The sequence below is a fragment of the Hemicordylus capensis genome, chromosome 6 (assembly GCF_027244095.1).
Source record: "Hemicordylus capensis ecotype Gifberg chromosome 6, rHemCap1.1.pri, whole genome shotgun sequence".
NCBI lineage: Eukaryota > Metazoa > Chordata > Lepidosauria > Squamata > Cordylidae > Hemicordylus > Hemicordylus capensis.
In genome coordinates, this window is record NC_069662.1 from 122,868,159 (window position 1) to 122,891,107 (window position 22,949).

The window sequence follows — 22,949 nt, forward strand, 5'->3', positions numbered from 1 at the left end:
CCACAAAATGGCTCTTCTCCACAAAATGTTGGTAACCACTTGGTAACCACCCCCGACCTGTGGATTCACTGGTTTAAACCCTTTCCCCAGATATTTTACTGCAGATACCAAAGTGGGGTGTCCATTACCTGAACGTGGATACTCAAATCTGCAGATGCAGGATGCACAAATATTGAGGCTTTCCTGTACTTAGTACAGCAAAGTTCAGACATAGATCCAGGGTCAGAATACATTCTGTATCCAAGAAATTTCCCCGTACACTTTCCCTCTTCTCCAGTTATGTTTCTAGCAAGAAGTTTGGCACATATTTACTTTATTCAAGTTATATTGCACCTTTTAGAACTTTTGGGCATGGATGTGCTATGGGGATAAGTGTACCAAAATCATTTTGGTGGATTTTGAAAGAGTTTTATTACTGGAGAGCAATACAAAGTGAGTTGCTGTAGATAAAGTAATCAATTAGAAGTACACATCAGAAGTTTGAGGAGTGGAGCAACATCTTATGGAGAAATTTAGCAATGCTGGGTCTTATGAAGGGGGCCATTCCTTCATTAGGGGTTTGCCCATCCTCAAGTTCACAAGAAAGATGTACTACTTGAAACAATGTTATCTGATATAAATAGCAAGGGTTTGTATTCTCCTCCTATAATAGAACTAGAGCATGGCATGCTGTGAAATAAACTACGTATCAGCTATATTCAGGTGAAATTTTATTACCATATATTATGCTTTACAAGTTTTACTGGTCATTAAAAGCGCTATAAAATTATACCCGAACACATAAGGAATTAATTGCATGACGTAACATAGATGACAAAGTGGGACTGAAAGACAGAGAAAAAGCCAAGACAATCTACAAAAATGGGTAGTAATACTGATTAGAACTAGGCATTAATTTGCTTGGGGGGAGTGTGAGGTGGGATAAAATCCAGAAATTCATCACTTTTGAGGAGAAGTTTGGTGTAGATCAATAGTGCATCACCAATACACAGGTTTGTTGTATATAGGCACAGCTAATGCAGAAAACAAGCTGATATTATGCATATAACAAAACTAAACTAGCTTATAATAAGGCAGTACAACAGTTTGTACTGCATCCTTGGCACTTAGTGATCCGATAATATTTGGTTTAGCAGAAGCGATATGATACACAGGTTTAAACTGGTGTGTTCTATGGGTTTTTCTTCTTGTATTTTTATTTAATAATGTACATTATCCCTTTGAACCTTAGTTTTACAGTATGACTGTCAATGTTACTCTTAAAAAAAAAATTCAACACTTTACAAAAAAGATGCTATAGGACCCTCTTGCAAACAAGAGCACATTAAAGATTTGGAAAGATTAAAGTTACTGAACTTAATACCATTAGTGACTGCCAAAGCAAAGATGCAAATACCTTAAAGGACACTTTGGCTTAATCCATTAACATGATTGAAAAGTTATGATTTACTCAACTGTTCTAGATCTTACTTTTGAAATCCTACAAAATGCCCAGCCACCTTTTACAGAAGGACAAATTAAAGAAATTGGAACACACAAAATTGCACCACACTTCCAACCGATTAAAAAAATATCAGGAACATAAGTCCCACAAATACATGCTTTTAGCTTCCAAGTGACAAAAAATGAATCGAACTACCAATGGCCACTTCCCATATCTAGACAACTGTGCCCCTACAATTCATTTTTTTAAAGTAAAAAAAAAACTTGACTGAAATTATTTTTTTCATCAAAAATTTTGAAGACCACCCTGAAGGTAGCTGGTTTATTTGTGTTTTTTTAAAAAGAGTCTACACTGTCATTTACATTATACATATGTATGCAATACACATTTTAATATATGGTGTAACACTTTAAAATTAACTGGTTGAAAATATTTTACAAAGACATAGTGCTTATTACATATTTACTATACAGCATGAAGAGTATACAGTTATTTGAACATGTACACATTCCCTCCCACCCCCCATTTATCTCCTATGAAACACCAAACACTGGTGTCTACAGTTCTAAAAACCTGGCAATAAAAATCCAACACAAAAAGGTTTTCCATTTTTAAAGACAAAGTTTAAAACATCCTTTTTATTACAAGGATCATCTCTCTCTAAATTTGAATTAAAATAAATTTTCAGTTTCATATTCTGAATGAAGACTTTTAAAGTGAATTCACATAGAAAGATAGCCTTTTCCTTTCGAGTGCAATCATTAAGGGATATTTAATACCAGCAGACCCACGCCCCATCGCAACAACTGAAAAACAGCAGCCAATCAAAATTTGACCCTCTGTGTAGAAATTTTTACAAAAGTAAATTTTAGTACTATTTACTACCGAGACACTGCTTTCCACTAGTTTTTAAAATTAACCTCTTGCAATAGCCATAAGAACAGCCCAGCTGGATCAGGACCAAGGCCTATCTAGTCCAGCATCCTGTTTCACATAGAGGCTCACCGGGGAGCTGAGGGCATGCCCTCCATCCTTCATTGCTTCCCTGCAATTGGTATTTAGGGGCATCTTGTCTCTTAGGTTGGAGGTGGCCTAGTCCTCAGACTAGAATCCATTAATAGATTTGTTCTCCATGAATTTATCTAAGCCCTTCTTAAAGCCATCCAGGCTGGTAGCTGTCACATCTTGTGGCAGAGAATTCCATAGGTTAATTATATGTTGTGTGAAAAAGTACTTGCTTTTGTCAGTCCTAAATTTCTTGGCAATCAGTTTCATGGGATGACCTGGTTCTAGTGTTATTAGAGAGGGAGAATCATTTCTCTCTTTCCACACCATACATAATTTTATAGACCTCTATCATGTCACCCACAGTCATCTTTTTTCCAAACTAAAAAGCCCCAAGTGTTGTAGCCTTGCCTCGAAAGGGAAGGTGCTCTAGGCCCCTTGCTCATCTTGGTTGCCCTCTTCTGCACCTTCTCCAGTTCTATAATGTCCTTTTTTGAGGTATGGTGACCAGAATGATACACAGTACTCCAAATGTGGCTGTTTTAATGGAAGTATTTGCATAGAGCAGCCTTGTACTTTTTTTTTAAAAAAAGACCATTCAACAAGTGTTGTAACACAAGATAAGGCACATGTGTTTTTTTCAGTGTCTGAAATTCAAAACTAATCCCAAAATGAGAGATGTTCTCCTACAAGGATCTATTTTTACCCTGTTCTACCTGAAGAATACAGAAAAGCAATGAAACACAAAACAAGTTTCAGTCCTTAAGACTCAGCACATACACAATCAACTGAAATTGCAGCAAACATAATATACACTTAAATAAAAGGAAGAATACACTGCTTAAAGGTTTCTAGCTTTTAAAAACAAATCAGAGAACCTACTGAACATCAGAAAGTATGGATGACTAGTTTATAGTTATTTTCTTCCCCTATAACTTCCTTTCAGAAATAAGGTAGCTACGTTGTGAGGCACTTAAGGCTAAATTGAATGGAAGAATGCAATGAATTCAATCATACAAAACCTAAAGTTGCATATCAAATACTTGTATTAAATCTTTTAATAAAGTGCTAGAACCTGAAATGCAAAGTGAAAGGACAAACTGAAAAAAACACTAAAATAACTGAAGGAAAGATGTAAGTATGCAACAAAATTGAGTGCTTCACTTCCTCCTCTGTTTAGAACTCTGGCTTTGTCCCCAAAAGAAAGGCCTAAAATAATCCAACACAACACAATATTTTCTGATGCTAATCCAAATAAGATTGTCAAAGTGCCCATTTTATCTTCCATAAAACCATTTGCCTTATCTTATGTTCTACAATGTGATGTAGTACATAATATTGCAACATGCATATTTTCACTCTGAAAATTACACGTGCACATTTTTAGGACAAGATTGCAGCTCAAACTTCCACCTCCAAATGTTAGGTTTTGGATGTCAAATCCTATATGCATGCAATATAAGTGTAACCACATTTGATTCTCAAACTCCATTTCATAATCCAGTCCTGATCTAATAATCCTGCAGAATTTCTGGCATGAACTACATAAAACCGCTGGATGCCAAATCTGGAAAGGATCTTGGTTCTGTTGGATGATGAAGGGGCTGAAGATGTGTGCCAGGTTGCGTGTTGACGACATCTAATTGTGGTAGATATGCATCATTTAGGTTTCCTCCATTAAAACTATTCTGGAACTGGAAAAAAGCAAGATCTCATTAAAGAGGAATAAGATATAGCAATCAAGTACAAAGCAAAATATGTATTTTTGTGGAGTTCATTTTACTGCTTAAAATTTGTAATTCCTGAGAAATTGAAATATAGAAAATTTTGGAACGGGAAGCACACATGCTGGTAAGGCTTGACTACTGTAATGCACTCTATATAGGGCTGCCTTTGTACGTAGTCTGGAAACTACAATAGGTACAGAATGCAGCAACCAGGCTGGTCTTCAGAACACCACGAAGGGACCTCATAACACCAATCATACAAACTGCACTGGCTACAGATGTTTCAAGGTGAAATACAGAGCATTGGTTATCTCCTATAAAGCCCTTAGTAGTAATAATTTATTACGTTCAATGACCAGTCAACACACACACCAAAATATAAATCAGCATAAAACAAAACAAAATCAAAACAGTAAAACTTGATAACACCACATCAGGTTATGCAAAAATCTGTTACAACTAAGTTGTTCCTGTCTCAGTTTACAGGCTGCTGCACAGAATCTTGCTGTCATGTTGCTTTGGCAGCATCATGGCCCAAAGCCAATAAATAGGAGAGCCAGCGTGGTGTAGTGGTTAGAGTGCTGGACTAGGACCGGGAAGACCCGAGTTCAAATCCCCATTCAGCCATAAAACTAGCTGGGTGACTCTGGGCCAGTCACTTCCCTCTCAGCCCAACCTACTTCACAGGGTTGTTGTGAAAGAGAAACTCAAGTATGTAGTACACCGCTCTGGGCTCCTTGGAGGAAGAGTGGGATATAAATGTAAAAAATAAAATAAAAATAAATAAAAATATTGGGGTGAGAAGCCATATCTGCCCAAATTGTCACAGAGGCTCTTGCACCAGTATGAGTGAAACTCATCTTTCAAAACCAAGGGGGCAAGGCCCTGGGGGCAGGCATATAATTTAAGCCAGTAGTTAAATGTACGAAGCCACGCCTGTGCCTCAACTCTGGTCAACCCTGTTTCTAAACACAAGATAGCATTCGATACGCATCTGGGGACTTGAAAAATGGCACGAAGAAATCCAGATTGCCCCACTTAAAATTAAAAAGGGCTTAAATTTACAGGTGGGACTGATCTGAACCCCGTACAATATTTGTACCAGTATTGTAGCCTGATACACCCTAACCATTGCAGGAATGTAATGTCCCCCATTCGTGTGAAAGAATTTGAATACAGCAGATGCACTCCTCAGCGCACTTGCAGCGCGTATTCACATTGTGGGCCCCATGGACCTTTTGCATGGAAAACTAGACCCAGACACTTATAGGTCTTAACCTGCTTGACCCTGCACCCATTAATTTGCCATTTATGTTCTTTTGTCTCTTGGCAAATACCATGACCTTGGTCTTTTGTGTATTTATAACAAGCGACTCATCTTCACAGAACTGTGTGAGTTTTCATAGTGCCCTTCTCATACCAACTAGCATTCTTGACAGTATGGCCGCTTCATCAGCATAAAGCAAAATCAAGATGGGTCTACCAGCTAGCTTAGACTGATGGATGTCAGGGTTGTCTAAGAGGTGGATTGAGAAATTAATGTAAAAATTAAACAGAAAGGGAGCTAAAATACATCCTTGCTTAACCCCCTTCTGCATAGCAACAGGTTCAGACAAGTGTCCTTTATTATTACACTTTACTCTCAATGGGGTGTTTTTGTATAGCATACGGATGAAGAAGATAATCGTGGGTCTATGGAGGTATTGGCCAATTTGTTCCAGACCTTAACCAGCGTTTTTGAGAGAGCTCCTTCTTTGTCATGAAGCCTGCCGCCTGTTACGAATTTCTGGAGAGATCTAGTTACAGTTGCTGTCGGCTAGTCTGGTGGCGACCTGGGCCTGGGCTTTCTTTTTGGCTGCCCCAGGGCTTTGGAATATGCTCCCAGCTGAAATAAGAGCATCATCATCTCTGTTTTTAGGAAGACCCTCAAGACTCTCCTGTTCTCACAGGCTTTTAATTAGAATTAATGTTCATAATTTGTTTTAATAACTGTTTTATGCTATTATTTTTATTGTGTTTTGTGGATTTTAATCTGTGACTTTTACATTGTTTTTAAATTTTGTACAGCACCTAGAGATGTATATATCAGGCAGTATTTTTTTAAAAAAAGTTAAAACATTTCCCCCTGCCTCCCTTATGATATTTCTGTTGCGACAGCAAACCATCTATTGTATCTGTGCTATACTTCTAAACCCTCAAAGTACTACTAAAGACAGAGCTTTTCTGGTATTATAGACTGGAATTTAAATTGTTGCTTTGGCTCATATAAGAGGTAGGGTGTGTGTGTGTGTGTGTGTGTGTGCACGTGTGTGTGTGAAAAATGTTTGACACTTTTCCTCTGAACTGCTGGACTTCCATGCTTTTTCACAAAGTACTTTTGAAACAGCATTCCGTTTCAAAAGCAGTTTGCTGTGCAGCATGGAGAGCTTCTGTTTGAGAAAAACAAGTCTAAAATCCCTCTGGGCTTATGGAATTAGTAGCAAGGTTCATTAAGTTCTGGCCTTACATCACATTGGCTTTCTGATATTTTCAAATACAGCTTTGCAACAGAACATGGAATGCTCTTCTCATCTCAAATCAGCCAGCCATTTCATATATTTAATTGAAGTGCATTTTCATAATTCAAGGAATTTAGAAGGCTTTAAACAGGTAAAACAGAATTCAAAAGTGAGTTTTCTTGAGAACACACAAGTGTCTTTCAACAACAAGTACACAAAACAAGTACACAACAATTATTCAATATCGATTGTTACATTAATATATCTGGATTTAGTCTAGGTTTTGGAGAGTATTTACACTTCTAATAATTCTTCAATGAATGCATATTCTCTTAACTTTATGAAAGTAGCCTGTAGCCTGTCAGAGTTTATGAGAATCACTCATCCAGAAGCAATACTACATTATGTAGACAAAGTCAAGTGAGAGTCATGGAAGGGTTTCATGCGTCTTGACAGAATGCATTTCAGCAATTCTCAAGTGAATTTTGTTTAGAGGATTAATCAACGGGTGTATGTATCCTGTCATACTGTGACATTAGTTAATATCCTTGAGGAAAAAAAAAACTTATATCTTACATGTGTCCTTTACAAACTGCTAGTGAGACATAAAAACACTGATATACAGCATGAAAAAATGTTTACTTTGGCAGTAATAGGTGATATAAATCTTCAAATCTGTGCAACACTGAAAGCTACGTCTATCCAGACACTCAGTGTTCAAACAGACTTCCCTAAAGAACCCTGCTCTCCAGCTTACTCCCTTCTCACCATGATTCTCTCTCAGTTGTCCCTTCCCAAACCTCACTGGGATATGTACAAAGCCTCCCACTCTAGAAGAATCATTCACAGTACTTGCCACAAAAAGCCAGACATTATTTTGAGAATGGCTTTTCTACAAGAGTCTTCAAAATTTGCCTGCATTTGAGCATTGATTATTATTTTTTGCAACTCCTCTATCATTAACAAAGAAAATAGCTGTTAACTCAGGTTTATCTAATCTGCAACATCACATTTTTTAAGAGTGTGTCTAAAGTATCTTGCCACTGCATAGAGACAGAGATCTGTTTGTTATGCATGCTTGCAAATGTGTGTGCATGGTAAGAGGATATCCTTTCTTGGGATATTCTCAAAGAAAGCTTGGAAAGAGGAAAATTTCTGCTGGGGATATTTTAGGTATATCATCTCTGCTTTAGAGGTCAGATGATCCCTAAAATATCATTAAAACTGGTGACAAAGATCAAACCTCAAGTTTTGAATCCAAATTCTACAGTCTTAAATTTCAAATATTTTATTTCAAGCACTCACACATGTAACCAGCAAAAGCGGAAATTATACTCTGATATAGCCCCCTAAACACACTCTTTCTACTGACTGTGCATCAAAATAACTTCCGTTCAAAGATCACATACTAGAACCTTTCTCTCAAATTAAGCAATTTAACCACAGTGAGAACTGCTGCAGCTTCCAGACTATTTAATCTTTTGGAAACCATCTTTGTTTAACTTAGGCCGATTTTGTCAATAACAGAGAAATCACAGTAACCAAGTCCAGGACCCTGAAATGCAGACTTAAAATACAATGCTGTTCTACCTTGCCCTGGCCAGATATAAAATTTCCTTCCCCACTGTGCCTTTGTGGGCCAAAAATGGTTACTCAGGTTAATTGCACAAAACTATTTTATTGGTTGTAGTTTAAAATGTTTGGTTTTATATGCTGTATTTTTTGTATTGATCGCTTATTTATATATTTCATATATTTATTTATTATCTATTTTATTACATTTATAAATCGTCCCATCCAAAGGCTCTGGGCAGTGTACAACAATTTATATAAAACATATATATTGTATTTTTATATAAAATCTAAAAATCTAAAATATAGGCTTCCTTTTGACCTGTGTGTAATAAGGCACGATAGGGATGACAATCATGACACCACATACACCCACTTTCGTATCTGACTTACAAGTTGCATTAACTGAATTTTTTTTACTTGAATTAATGTTTACTTCAGATTGTCTACTTGTTTTGTTTTTGTGAATTGTAACTGTTTCATATTGATTTACACTCGCTATGTTTTAACTTTGTACACCGCCTAGAGAAGTCTATATCATCAGGCGGTACAGAAATAACAAACATACTCCAATACTCTCTTGCAGCTAGGGAAGTTTCTAATTTTGTAACATTTCTTTTTTTAGAATTTCCACTGTTTATATAATGCAAGACTGATAGTTCTACCAGCTCTGCCTGAAAAGTTTATTTTACTTGTTTAAAAGGGACTCCTTATCTAACAGCCTTTTCAGGTTCATTTCAGGGGCAGAGGAGAACTTTATGTTTTCCCTGAACTACTACAGAATTTGAACCACTGTCTGAAAGACTCTGTTGAACCTGAACTGAAACAGAACTGCAAAACAACAACAACAAACCAGGTCACTGTTGCAGAATAAGGGTTCAGCCAAAACTAAACACCCGGTGAGGTACATTACTGTCTCCACCAGAACCAGAATGAACAGATAAACAAGACTGGCATCTTGGAGGATGTACTATATGGACTTTGTGGTTGGTGCAGGCTTATATACACTGCCTTCTTCAAGGGCAGAGATTGGACTGGAGGTCTCTCTGCTGCTTCCTCTTTGGTACAAGGGCTTGGTCATCATACAGCTACTACATGGAAGGGGGATGAACACAACCCAGCATATATGTGAGGTGATACAATACAAGACAGACAACAAAAAGAGAGATTTGGTTCCTATCCACTGGTCTTTGCAAGTACAATGCAATATAAATATATGTATGTAAATGCAAAATGAAGTAGAATGAGTTTGGAGAATTAGGGTTTTAATCTTGACCCCAAAATTGGGGTAGGAAAACAGTAAACAAAAGACTACAGAAAGCCAGGAAAAGCAGAGATAAGGTTTAAAATTGAGCCCAAACAATTAAGTAGGAACACAAACTGTGATAAGGAGGAATATAAGTACACATTTAAGAGTTTGCATCTAGGTTTTTTCCACCTTATTAGCAGAAGGAAAACAGGAAGGACGATACCACTGCTGTGCAATGAAGAGTATTTCCCACAACTGACAGTGCTCAGGCAACCTCTGAAGGTGGCAGGTATTAATACATCTGTGGTAGCTAGGCCTTCAGGGCTCCAGGCAGAGCAGTGTAAATGCCTATCATCCTAGTCCAGACCCTGAGAAGCATGGTGGTGAGTGAACAGGCTCTCTGACACCCAGGAGGTTTGAAGGATTGTTCAAATCCGGTATCGGGGAAGAATGGTACATAAGGCAGGAGAAGACATGTTCCAATTCTGGGCTAGCTCCAAGAGCTCCTGCTCCCACCCCCCAGTTTGTTTAAAATCTGTATTGTCACCACAAAGAACCCGCATAAAGGAGCCAATATTGGAGGCTGTTCTATTAGTGAGACTCAACAGAGATTACAGAAAGCTGTAATACAGATTACAAAACAATGCAAGTCAAGCAACAATAGGCCCATCTGTTTAAGGTATCTTAAATCTGTTGATAATTCTTTGTTTCCCTAGTTTTATTAAATCTTTATTAAGATGAGGAAATATGTTAATCATAGTGGCAGTTCTGTGATTATTTGCTAAGCCCTTTCCTTCCTCTTTAGAACTCTGGTTGCTTCTTTACCTATTCCATGTCTCTGACAGTAATTTAATTTGTAATTAAACATTACAAATAAAACAAGCATCTATCTATTAAATATTTAGAATTTGTTTCATGTTTCATGCATGCTTCAGAGTATTATTGCTGACATTAAATTGCAATAGTTTTACATCTTTTAGTTTGCTTTACTCCATTGGGAAAATGATTATAAATAACCTGCCATATTTACATTTTCTCATGTGAACTGAAACCGAACTGTTATATGTGCCAAACTAGTTACTGAACCCTCTAACTGGCCTGAACTGGAATCAAACTAGAACAACTTCAGCTGAACCTGATCTGAACCCAATAATGTAATTGTTTGACTTAGGGGAGTGCACGAACCATCTGATTGCAAACTAGTCTGCCAAGAACCGGGCTGGTTCAACTGCAAACTGGACTAGCCTCCAAGAGAGGCAGGCTAGTCTGCAATCAAACCAAACCCAGTCTGTGACAGACCTGTTCAATGGCTTGAGGGGCTATGCTTGTAAATCAGGTGAGGATTCCCCTTTACAACTGAATTCAGTCCAAATTTAAACCAAACTGCTAATATTATTTCATGTACACTCCTGACTCCGAGTCAGGCATTCAAATTGTTTCAAGTTAATTACAGTGCAGATAAAAACTTAATGGCTGAGGGAAGGGGCTACTTAGTTACTTTAATGAGACATTAAGTATCCTGATGATGTTGTTTAGATAGGCATGACACACAACCCATCTAAGGATCTCCCCGCTCCTAAACTCACCACACAGAGTGAACAAGTATATCCAATCAAATATACCTCCCCATATTTTTTCCTAATTTACTCCCCCTATTCAAATAAAAATATCCAAATGTCCTTTTAGATCTCTCAGCGGCTTTTGACACTATCGATCATGCTATCCTTCTCGACCGCCTGCGTGGGTTGGGTATCGGGGGTACTACTTACAGTGGCTCCATTCTTACCATAGTGGGCATGTCCAGCCAGTATGCATTGAGGACAGATGCTCTGACTCATGGCCACTCCTTTATGGAGTTCCCCAGGGTTCAGTTCTTGCCCCTGTCCTCTTTAACATCTATATGAAGCCGCTGGGTCAGGCCTATTCCCAGTTTGGGGTGAGATTTCATCAATATGCTGGTGATACTCAGCTGTATATTGCCATCCCAGACCATTCCAGGGATGCTGTTTCTGTGCACACTCAATGCCTGGAAGCTGTTAAGGTCTGGATGAATCGAAACAAGCTCAGACTGAATCCCACTAAGACTGAACTACTTTTATTCAGCCCTCGTACTGGCCAACACTCACTGTGAACCTTGTTTTAGATGGGGTGTTGCTGCCCTCAAAGGAGCTTGTTCTTGATTTGGGGGGTCCTTTTGGAATCGCACCTCCTGCTTGAACAGCAGGTGGAGGCTGCGGCCAGAAGTGCTTTTGCTCAGCTTCATCTGGGCAAAATTTGCCAATTACGCCCTTACCTTTATCAGCAGGCATTAATGACAGTGACCCATCCCCTTGTTATCTCCTGCTTAGATTATTGTAACGCTCTCTATCTAGGGCTACCTTTGAGGACGATCGGGAAGCTACAACGGGTCAAGAATGCAGCGGCTTGCCAACTCATGGGTGCCAGAAAATGTGACTGGGTAACACCTCTCCTGCAGTCATTGCACTGGTTGCCTATTTGCTTCCAAGTTAAATTTAAGGTCCTGGATTTGACCTTCAAAGCCTTGTGGGACTTGGCACCTGTCTACCTTCAGACCCGCCTCTCCCATCCAGTTACATCCCATCTAGTTAGATCATCTCAGATGGCCCTTTTGTCGGTTCCTGATTTCCAAGAGGTTTGGGGTGCTAGGACCCATGAAAGGGTCTTTTTGGTTGCTGCCGCACTTCTTTGGAACTCTCTTTCCCTTCAGATTCGTTTAGTCCTTTCTTTACTGATCTTCAAATCCCCACTGAAGACTTTTCTTTTTCGCCAGGCTTTTGCCCTGTGTTTTACTTATTTGTGTGTGTGTGTGTGTGTGTGTGTGTGTGTGTGTGTGTGTGTGTTGTTAGTTACTTTAGTTTTTAATTTATAATGTAAATTTTAATGTTGCCTTGTTTTGCATGTTTTTGTGCACCGCCCGGAGTCTTTGGCGTGGGCAGTATATTAAATGTTTCAAATAAATAAATAAATAAATAAATGCTTCCAAGACTAGGACTCTGGCATGTGTTTTGGTGCAATGGAGCTTGTTTTGAAACACTATTCTTGTATAATACTGTTGGAGAATAAGTAACTTATGGAACCCTATAGACAAGGATATGCTGTAAGTTCTGTTACAGGATGTCCAAATACAAGTACACAAATTGTGCCTCTCTATTAAGCAATGTTTACTTAAGTAGAGGGCTACTGACTCAAAATAAACTTATCTTGGAGGCAGCTACTACTGCATTCCAAAATAATGATAGAAAAATGCCAAATATTCCCCAAACAGGACTACCATTCTAGCTATGCAATACAATCCTAATATTTAGTATTTGTCTGTTCTCATGTATCTAAAGCATTCAATTTTCTTTCAAAATTAACCCTTACCAAAAGGTATGTTTTATTTCTTGTATGAAGTACAGACATTGTAACAGAATTATGATGTTAAAATAGCCAAATTTTAACAGCCATGCTCAGTCCTGAAGCATGATCTTCAACTAATTAATTCTTATAGATAATCCCAGTGTGTCATAAGCAAATCTCAGGTAGAATCAGAAGAAGATATATCTACACCAAATGACAATAACTAGCTATTGATTTCTACAGGACTTCTGGACAGGGTTTAAATTTTAAAAAACCTGTGCTTTGCAACTGTGTATTTTGACAACTATGGAATACCAACTTTGCTTTTCTATGTTGAGCTGGAAATTCTTGATCTCTCAGCACTAGCAAATTCATCATTTGAACACACAGTAGATACTGCAAAGCAACTACTTCCTATGCTATCCTGCATTCTTTACCACTTTTTATTAATATTAAATCGTGTGAAGTAACTTATCAAAATTAGTTTTATGTTATACAATGAAGCAAATCATTCAACGTTTGATCCATTAATCTTTCTGGACACTGATGGTTAGGCCATAATCAGTATGCTGATTATGGTTAGGCCACCACCTTATGCTGACTGATAACCCAATTCCAGGCACTTAGCATTCTACATAAGCCTTAGAAATAGAGGACTGACTCAAAGCATTAAGCCTTCAAGTAAAGAAATTATTTCAGAATTCCAGGTAAAACAAAGGAAAAATGACAGCTGGCCATTTAAAGGAATGTCATTGGCCCAAGTGACTCAAGGAGAAGAACCCTGCAAATAGTAGCAAATATGGAATATACTCCCTGTTGAAGTAAGAGCATCTACTTCTCTGTTTGCTTTTAGGAAGACCCTAAAGACGCACCTGTTTTCACCAGCTTTTAACTGAAATTTTAAGGTGATTAATTTGTCTTTATATTAGATTGTTTATTGCATTATGTAAAATTTTAATTGTTTTTACTCTGTTTTATATTGTTTTAAGCAGGGGCGGCAGGGAGGAAAACTGCCACCCCAAAAACTTTGCTCCGAAGTGGAGCACCGGAGGGGGGAAAGCAGTGGGAGGGATAAGTACTACCTTCCCGCCCTTAAAGTGAGATGCCGCTGCGCTGGACTGGCCCAATTCCGAACCGGTTCGGAGGCCTCCAACATGGCCTCTGGACCGGTTCCGTGCACATCCCTATTGAGAATCCCTGCTTTAGAGGAAGCTGGGCCCCTTAGAATTAGGTGGTGTGGACGAATTAGTGAACTGGTGAGCGGTTGGTTGAACTCGGAAGAGTGTTCCTCACTGAGCTTAGCAATGATGATTGCTGAAGCTCTATCTTGGATCTCTATGAAACCCTTATTAAATAGTTGGAGGTATTCGTTCTGAGGAGTGTAGAACAGATTCAAATCGAAAGGTTGGTTTGACTATGAATGTTGCACAGCAAAGAGGGAGTTAAATGACATTTTTATACAACATAGGAGGGTTCCTTCTCTGGAATCTATGTAAAGGATGTGAAAAGACAGTTTAAATCACTGCTGGGCAAGGAAAAAAAGACAAGCTTCGGAACAATCCTGGCAACGGCTGATAGAAGCGGCCAAACTTAAAAACACTTCTTTATTCTGGTGAATTATTTCCGACTTGTTGAATTCCAGCTAAGTTATGGGAGGCACATTTTAACGCAATTTTTGGTAGTGCCTATCATCCCACCCCCTGAATCAGAGCTCTCATTTGAAAGAATTGGCCCCAGTATCACTTGCAGAGGCCAAACAACTTATTGATCAACTCAAGGGTGGTAAAGCCCCTGGAAATGATTTTATCCCAGCTAAGATTATCAAGGTAAATCCCGAGTGGAGGGCACAAGTGTTGGCAGCCTTATTTACCCATATAGCAATAGCAATCGCACTTACATTTATATACCGCTCTATAGCTGGAAGCTCTCTAAGCGGTTTACAATGATTTAGCATATTGCCCCCCAACATTCTGGGTACTCATTTTACCGACCTCGGAAGGATGGAAGGCTGAGTCAACCTTGAGCCCCTTGGTCAGGATCGAATTTGCAACCTTCTGGTTACAGGGCGGCAGTTTTACCACTGCGCCACCAGGGGCTCTCTATATAAATATAATAAATATAAACAATTCGGCCTATATACCAGAAGACTGGGGTCTGGCAATTGTGGTACCTAACTTCAAAAAGGGTAATAGAAATGTTCCATCTAATTATAGACCCATAAGCATAATTAATATTATTAGCAAAATGTATGCTAGGCTATTAAATCAGAAACTCGTGGACTGGTTGGAGCAGGAGCAATTCCTGGAAGATGAGCAGGCAGGTTTCAGACCAGAGCATTCTACGATTGACTATTGTCTGGTTGCACAACATTTAGTTGAGAAATACACAAGATCGTCCAAATCTACCTTATTTGCTGCATTTGTAGACTTTAAAGCTGTGTTCAATTCAATTTTTAGAGTATGCCTATGCTCCAGGCTCCGTTGCACCTCGATTGATAAGAGGCTCTTGCTGCTGCTGATCAAACTGTATGGCAACATGAGCCTTAGAGTAAAATGCAATGGGCAGAGCCAGTTATTTAGGCCTATTAGGACATTGGGGGGATCAGACAGGGGTGCATTCTGGCCCCTTTGTTGTTTAATATCTATGTTATCTCTTTAATCAAGTGTTTGCAGGGCTTAGACGCACAGGAGCTGGCAGACAGACAGCTTCCTGTTCTTTTATATGCAGGTGACATGGTCATAAGTCATCCCAGTCACAAGTGGGGATGAGAATAGCTCTTAAGGCTTTACCCCTCTAGTGAAAGGAAGAGCAATTGGACATCAATTATCAGAAAACTAAAATCTTGGTAAAGTCTAAAGTCCTAAAGGTAAAGTGTGCCATTGAGTCAGTGTTGACTTCTGGTGACCACAGAGCCCTGTGGTTATCTTTGGTAGAATACAGGAGGGGTTTACCATTGCCATTTCCTGCACAGTGTGAGATGATGCCTTCCGGCATCTTCCTATATCACTGTTGCCTGATATAGGTGCTTCCCATAGTCTGGGAAACGGCGAAGGTTAATTGATCCTCATAACTTGCCAGAATGATCAGACGAATTCTATGTCAAATGTTTGTTAACAGATGCAAATCCATCAATCAACACACAGCTGCGAAATTCTGTTCTGCAATACAAGTTTGGCATGCTCTACTCACTAACGATTAGATCCAGTGTACAGATATGTTATCAATATGGCTATGTTTAAATTTTACATTTGTTTTAGATGTTTTGATATTGGTCAAATAATAAAAGACTGGCACCCTCTGGAACCCCATTTTGCACCCCCTCTGGGGGTGTTCTCTGAAGAGAGAGAGAGAGAGAGAGAGTCAGTCTCGCGGAGGTTCCCCCTCTCCTCACTGGCCTCTTTTCAGTCCAAAACCGGCCCGCCCCCCGCGCAGTGGCCATTTTAGAGGCCACCACGCCTGCGCAAGGGGCCTCTGTGTAGCCTTGGAACAAAGGGAGGCTGGCTTGAGGAGGGGGAACCTCTGCAGACACCCCAACTTGGAGAACACCTCCGGAGAGGGTAAGTATTTTTGAAAAGATTTATTTATTTATTTATTTTTTAAAAACAACCGCTAACCCCCCCCCCCACCCTGCCCGAATGGGTCGGACTGAACGGGGTGGTTCAGTTCAACCCCAAACCATCGAACTGAACCAGTTCGACGTCAAACACATTCAGCCTCGAACCTGTTTGCACATCCCTACTGACTGACTGTATACTGCATAGAGATGTACATATCAGGTAGTATAAAATATGATAAACAGAATCTCCTAATCAATCTCACTGCCATCCACTGGTGTCAAGGGGGGGGTGCACAGAGGTGATATTCTTGGATGCAGGAGTCAAAGCTATTCTCTTCATCCAACCAGAATAAAAAATATAAAGTGTCTGCATAAGCAGAGGAAGAGCATTCCTTGGTGGCGGGGGGGGGGGGGAGTGCCTTTCCCTTGAATGCAATGTTTATGATAGCTGACTTCATGACTTGAAAATGCCAGTAACAAAAGATAATTAAAACAAGGGTTTAAGAGGGAGTTAAATGTAGCAGAAGAGTTAAGACCCCTAGGACAAATGTGTATATAAACCAAATACATGGTAACAATTAACTGAACAAATACAAATTAGATTTTAAAATAGTTTGCTATGGAAAGCAACTCTGACAAGTGAATCTTCCCACATTAAAATAAATAAATAACAGGTCCATGATTTTAAAAGTTTAAATGCCATACCTTGCTTAACATTGGTTGCTGTCCCGAAACCACAGGATTATACTGCATTTGTTCCATGCAGTTTGGCTGAGCTTCAGATACACACTGATACATTGACACAGCACCCGCATAGCATGTCTGAGGAGTCACTATAACTTGCTGAGAGTTCATTCCACAATCCTGGCTTTCAGGAACCTGCTGCAAACAACTCAGAAAATCCTCCAAGCCAGATGAACCTGAATAGGTTGACCTGTCAAAACTCCCAACTGGGAAGTCTATATGTGTGAAATCGGAAAGCTGTGACACCGTGTTGGTGGGCTGCTTGTAAGGAATAAACTCCTGTCTGCATGCATATGTTGAGGTGTTGACTTCAGACTTATATGGGAACTCCTGAGTTATTTCTTGCATGCCAGAAAACATATATGATTGTGTCTGTTGCTGTGAAGGGTTAAGGGGCATACTGCTGACTGAGTTCCAGTTTGCAAACATCCCATTGACCTGCATGTGTTTCATCTTCTGGCACAACTCCTGTTGGTGAGGAAGCTGTTCCACTGCTTGTTTCAGCTGTTGATCTAGTGGCTGCTGTTCCAACTGCTGCTGCATCAGACAGCTTGAGGTCTGAATTAAAGGCTGCTGCCGGCAACCAGAATACAAGACGTCCGTCTTATTTAAAGACTCCTGAACATAGTTCAAGATTTCATCAGTTATGTCAATGTCTCTAATGTCATCTGCACAAGAAAGTTCATTTTTAAAAAACTCATCATCCTGCTGAAAACACTTTATATCTTCAAAGTCAACACCCAGAGATTTCATGATGTTGTACAGTTCGCTGTTTCTGTTATCCTGAAAGAGTTCCACATTGTCTTGAGGAAGGATCAAGTTACTTTCCTGAGTACACTCAGTCTGCTCCTGTTTGAGAATGCTGTTATTTCCCACTGGCAAAATATTATTCTGCCAATCACTGGCAATTACATTGCCCAATTCATCCTGGATGTCTGTAAAAAAGTTCCTCTCAAAGGACATTTTATTTGAAGCTGGTGGGCAGAGATACACAGATTCATCCTGCTGCAACATTGCACCCAGAAGCGAATTGGGATCAACAGATTCTTTGCGCAGTGTAGCCTTGGAAGCAGTTCCTTTTCCAATGCCACTTTTAACCTTTGCCTGAGAAGAATCCATTAAGCCAGCCTGAGGAAACGTCACTTCGTATAACACAGCCTCACCTGTAGCAAACATGAAGGGCAGCTTCATGTTTCGCTTCCTTAAATGCTCTGCCCCTTCTTCCTCTCTAAATTGCAAAATACCAAAAGTAGAATGTTAACTGTAGTAATTGCATGTTTTATTGTTTTATTTTTATGTCATAATGGTCTATCTCCACTTGAAAGAGCATAGAAAGTGGTTATGGAGGGCAGGCAGGCAGGATCAAACCAGAGGTTACAGGGTGACAGATCTGGCTACATCTAGGTTGCAGGATGGGGGAATTGTACTGGAATGCCTTTTTAAAGGATTAAGATTGTACATATAAAACAGAAGCAGCAAACATTAGTAAAACCATAACAGAAGGGGAAAATAAGGAACACTGTACATCATTTCAAATTGACCTAGGTCCAAGAACCACACAACCATGGGGAAATTTTAACTTTTGTCTCTCCCCACCAGAGTTTCAAGAGTAGTCTAGAATATGGCAAGGGGGCTCAAAAGAAAGAGTAATAAATGTCACTGGGCACGTCTAACAGTCCAATTGTGCCTGAAATGGTTCTTGCGATCCTGGTTATTATGTTAAATTAGTATTTAAGACCTAGACCACAGATTCTATATTCCAACTGTCATTTCTTAGGGTTAGGGAAAATCTATATTTCAACTTTGGTTTATTAGGGAATTAGATTGATGTATTTGTCAGGCTAATGTACAGATCCATGTTTTCAATATCCTCTAGGTATACAGGCTGAGTATCCCTTATCTGGACTGCTTTGGACCAGATGTGTTCCGGATTTTGGAATATTTTCATAATGAGATATCTTGGGCATGGGATCCAAGTCTAAACACAAAATGTTACTGTATTTTCCCTCTAGCTCCAAAGTGAGAACATGAAAAAACATTTAAAAGCTTGACAATAAAAAAAGAGCCGCAACTAGAGAGAATTAGAAATTACAGCATGTTTAAAAGCAGCAAAATTGGGAATCTGAGAGCAAGTGAAGGGGGCTCTCTTTCTCTCCTCTTCCGCTTATTTAATGTTTTAAATCATCTTCAGTGATCTCAGCAATTTTAGCCGGGGCGACGAGCTCATCATCTCCCCAAGGGAATGTGTAGCATCCAGCCAGCAGCGCCTCCTCGTGGCGCAAGCTGAGGGGGGGGGGGAGGGACCCGGGCAGGAGGCGGGTGGGCGGGCTTGCAATTGCAAAGGTGGTCTGCTTCTGCTTGCCTGTGTGTTCTGCTTATGGATTGAGCACACACGAGGAGAGGAAGGCAGGTATTTGCACCTTCAGCCAGCTCAGTTTGGGAAGTGAAGTGTTTTCCTTTTGCTAGTGAGCTGTGCGTGTGTGAGAGAGATTATTACAGCAGTCATCAAGGCTTTAAAAAAAACACACTTTTGTAACTTTCTGGCATAAACAAGGTCCATCAGGCTGGGACTTGCAATGGGTCTTTTAAAGCTACTAGTTCATCGGAGGAAGGCGATCAGGAAATGCATATAAAAATATGTAAAAAGATCGCCCAGTTCACCAAGGTAATAAATAAGTTTTGTTTTTTGTTTTGCTATGGCGGACGCCGTGGTGGTTTCCGTTTCGGAGCATTCCGGATTTTGGATGTCAGGATAAGGGATACTCAACCTGTACCAAATAAAATGTTGTTAAAATTGAGTTGCAGTCAATGATGTGGTAAATCATGTCTCAATAAAGAATAGGGACTATTATGGAATACATTGATAGCGAATGTGCCATTAACAGAAACATGAGTGTTTCATTGTAATGTTTTTAGACATGGTATTGTGTGTGGTTTTGTTTTTTTAACTGATCAGAAAGTGTTGTAAGATGCCTTTGAGCTTGCTGAAAAGATGGGATATAATTAAGTAAATTTTGTTTAAAAGCCAGCAATTACTTACGTAAGAGGTCTGTGTGTGGAAATGATATAATCTGGTCTTCCATTTTTGTAAACCAAGCGTGCATTTGCTTGAACCCAGGCCCATCGATTTTCTTTGGTAAGAAGTCTAAACACAGTCATACCACTCTCTCCAGTCTTTATCACTATGGTTAAAAAGACACACGTATTTAAATTTTGCTCAAATTAAATTTGGCATTCAGATTTACTTGGGCTTACCACTCAAGTTAGTTCAATAGGGTTTAGTCACAAACTAGTGAAATGAAAACACTTCAGTCTCCTAAGTGTCTTAAGCATGAATCCTGCTGATGTGCAAGATGAGGATTACAGAGCAAGTCCGTATTCTCTTAGCAGCAAACAATAGTTTTGGAATCCGTCAACATGGAGCATGAATGCACCAAACAGGAGTTTATTCTGGGGAGTGCTACTTAAGGTAATATAAGTTTATATTAAGTATTTTTCTTGTTTTGATAAAACAGAGCTCTTTCCAGAAGAAGGGAAACTATAGTTACAAACTCAGCACTTTTACTAAAGCAATCAAAGGGGTAAGGATTGGTGATAAAACATTATATAGGTCAAGGAAAAAGCAGGCTCTTTCAACTGAGGTGTAGAGACTGGAATACAGTTTCTGATAAAAGAATCCCAATCAAGGTCAGAATACATTCTAAATTTAGACTTGGAAAAAATGTATCTTAAAAGTCGTCAATCTGCCTGAGAAAACTGCTGAACTAGCACCAACACAGAGGCAGAGAAGAGGAAGTGCAAAGAGCAGGATGTGACAGGAACATGGAGACTCAAACTAAGGGAATCCACATGGGAATATTAAATTCTGTTTCTTCCAACATAAGCTTACATATTTAGAGGAAGGACATGTCTGGAGGAAAGCCCTTACTTAAAAAAAAAACAAGAAGAGATTAACTTAGAATATATTTCAGAATTTATTTTGGCACTTTTTCCTGCTTCGCAGCTCAACACAAAAGAGCACTTACTTCGGACATGATTCTCTGCACAATAAAGCATATCAGCTGCATGGATAAACTGGTATCCTGTTCCCCTCATGCAGAGTTCTGCTTCAGAGTAACCCAAAACGATTTTTCCTCTGTAAGAAAGATGTCATTTAAGTAGCTTTATACCACCTGTTAGCTCACAATAAAATTCGATAAGCATATAGTAAAATAGCAAGAATTAGAACACAGACTGGACAGGAAGAAATTCACTATCCAAGAGATATTGATAACCAAATGCCCTCCAAAGATAAACATAGCTTTGCATAATTTCTGGAAAGATTCAGAAATGACATAAAAATACTAATGGCAAAGGAATTGTGAGCATTTAAGGACCACAGTGCAGTATGCTCAAGACAATATACATACGGCTCCCTAAAACTTGGCCTAAGCTCTTTTTCAGCCAACAATTTTCTGGAATGTGTACATTGCAGTCAGAAAAACATGGGAGTATATCATGAATGAAGCTGTGATTAACCAGCGTCAATAGGAAGTGAGCAAATTAAAGTAGTAACAAAGCAATTGGCACCAGTACCATTTCTAAAACAAGCTATGCAAGCATCAGTACTACACAGATCTACTTCTACATCAAACTATGCATCAAGCTATGTTAGCAAATTTCAGTTAAATTGCATAATGAGAAGGGCATTCCGTTTTCCATGGATCTTGAACTCACTTTGCATCGCATCCTATAGGTGTGAAGTCCAGCTTGTGCTTAGTTCTGAAGATGAAGTTTTTGGTACGTATTTCAAGGATCGATGGAGGCTGGAGTGGAGTAGCCACTGCAAACAAAGCCAGTTGAGGCGATATAGCAGTGCCATCCTTTCCTTTTTGGTTCTGTCCATGGAGAAATTTTAATCTCCCTTGAAAATTCATGGCCTTCAAAAGAAGAAAATGAGTTGTAATTATAGGATGAATTCTCATTAACATGCATTTAATTCTTACATGGACAGAATTGCCGAAGAGATGATACCGTGTATTTTTAATTTTATTCGAACAGCAAATTTCAGAGTTGTGTGTGTTTGAAGCCGATTATCAAATTTTATTATTTATCATAAATGACACCCCTCCCTTACCAACTTTAAAAAAAAAATAGAATGGAACTTGAACAACAACAAATGGGCAAAAAAATGGAACTTGTACAACAACAAATTGCATTAACAAGTGGGCCAAAAGCCATGAACTAAATCAGGGGTTCCCAAATGGGGGTACTCCAGATGTTGTTGAATAACAAATCCAATCATCCTCAGCCACAATGAACTGTAGCTGGGGATGACGCCAGTTGGAGTTCAGCAACATCTGGAGTATCCCCAGTTGGGAACCCCTGAACTAGATGACTGATTTTATCACCACGGTAACAACTATTTAGTTTTCCAGATAGAAAACCAAAGCAGCAGCAGCTATATATCTCTGTACTCACCAAGAACCCAGATGAATTATCCAGGAGGCAGCGTAATCTACAGATGAAATTACGTTCCATAAATGAAGAATTTTCCGGAGGTAGTTGTTCAGGGTTATAATATGTTGTTGGCTGTGAAAAACCATTATCTCCTGTAGAAAAATATTTTAGAATTGTTTTCAGAACTACTCTACCAATAAAAAGCCAACTCCTCCCATAAACAATACTTCAAATCCTATACTAATCAAGAATACAAATGAAACAGAGACTTCAGACAAGCAATATACATACTATAATTGTATATTGGGGAAAGGTTAACAATCAAAACAGGGGCAATATCATTAGATAGGCAGCA

General features: G+C 39.2%; 1 protein-coding gene across 1 annotated transcript in view; it reads right to left on the reverse strand.

The window, feature by feature from the left end:
- Positions 1-697: 697 nt before the first annotated feature.
- Positions 698-22,949, reverse strand: part of AHR (aryl hydrocarbon receptor) — an 82,902-nt gene continuing 60,650 nt past the window's right edge. Inside the window, exons 6-11 of the mRNA XM_053262818.1 lie at positions 22,616-22,746; positions 21,872-22,074; positions 21,181-21,290; positions 20,196-20,337; positions 17,117-18,383; positions 698-4,143 (exon numbers count right to left, since the gene is read on the reverse strand). Coding sequence (XP_053118793.1) covers positions 3,991-4,143; positions 17,117-18,383; positions 20,196-20,337; positions 21,181-21,290; positions 21,872-22,074; positions 22,616-22,746 — 2,006 coding nt within the window. The 3' untranslated portion in view covers positions 698-3,990. The remainder of the gene's footprint in view (positions 4,144-17,116; positions 18,384-20,195; positions 20,338-21,180; positions 21,291-21,871; positions 22,075-22,615; positions 22,747-22,949) is intronic.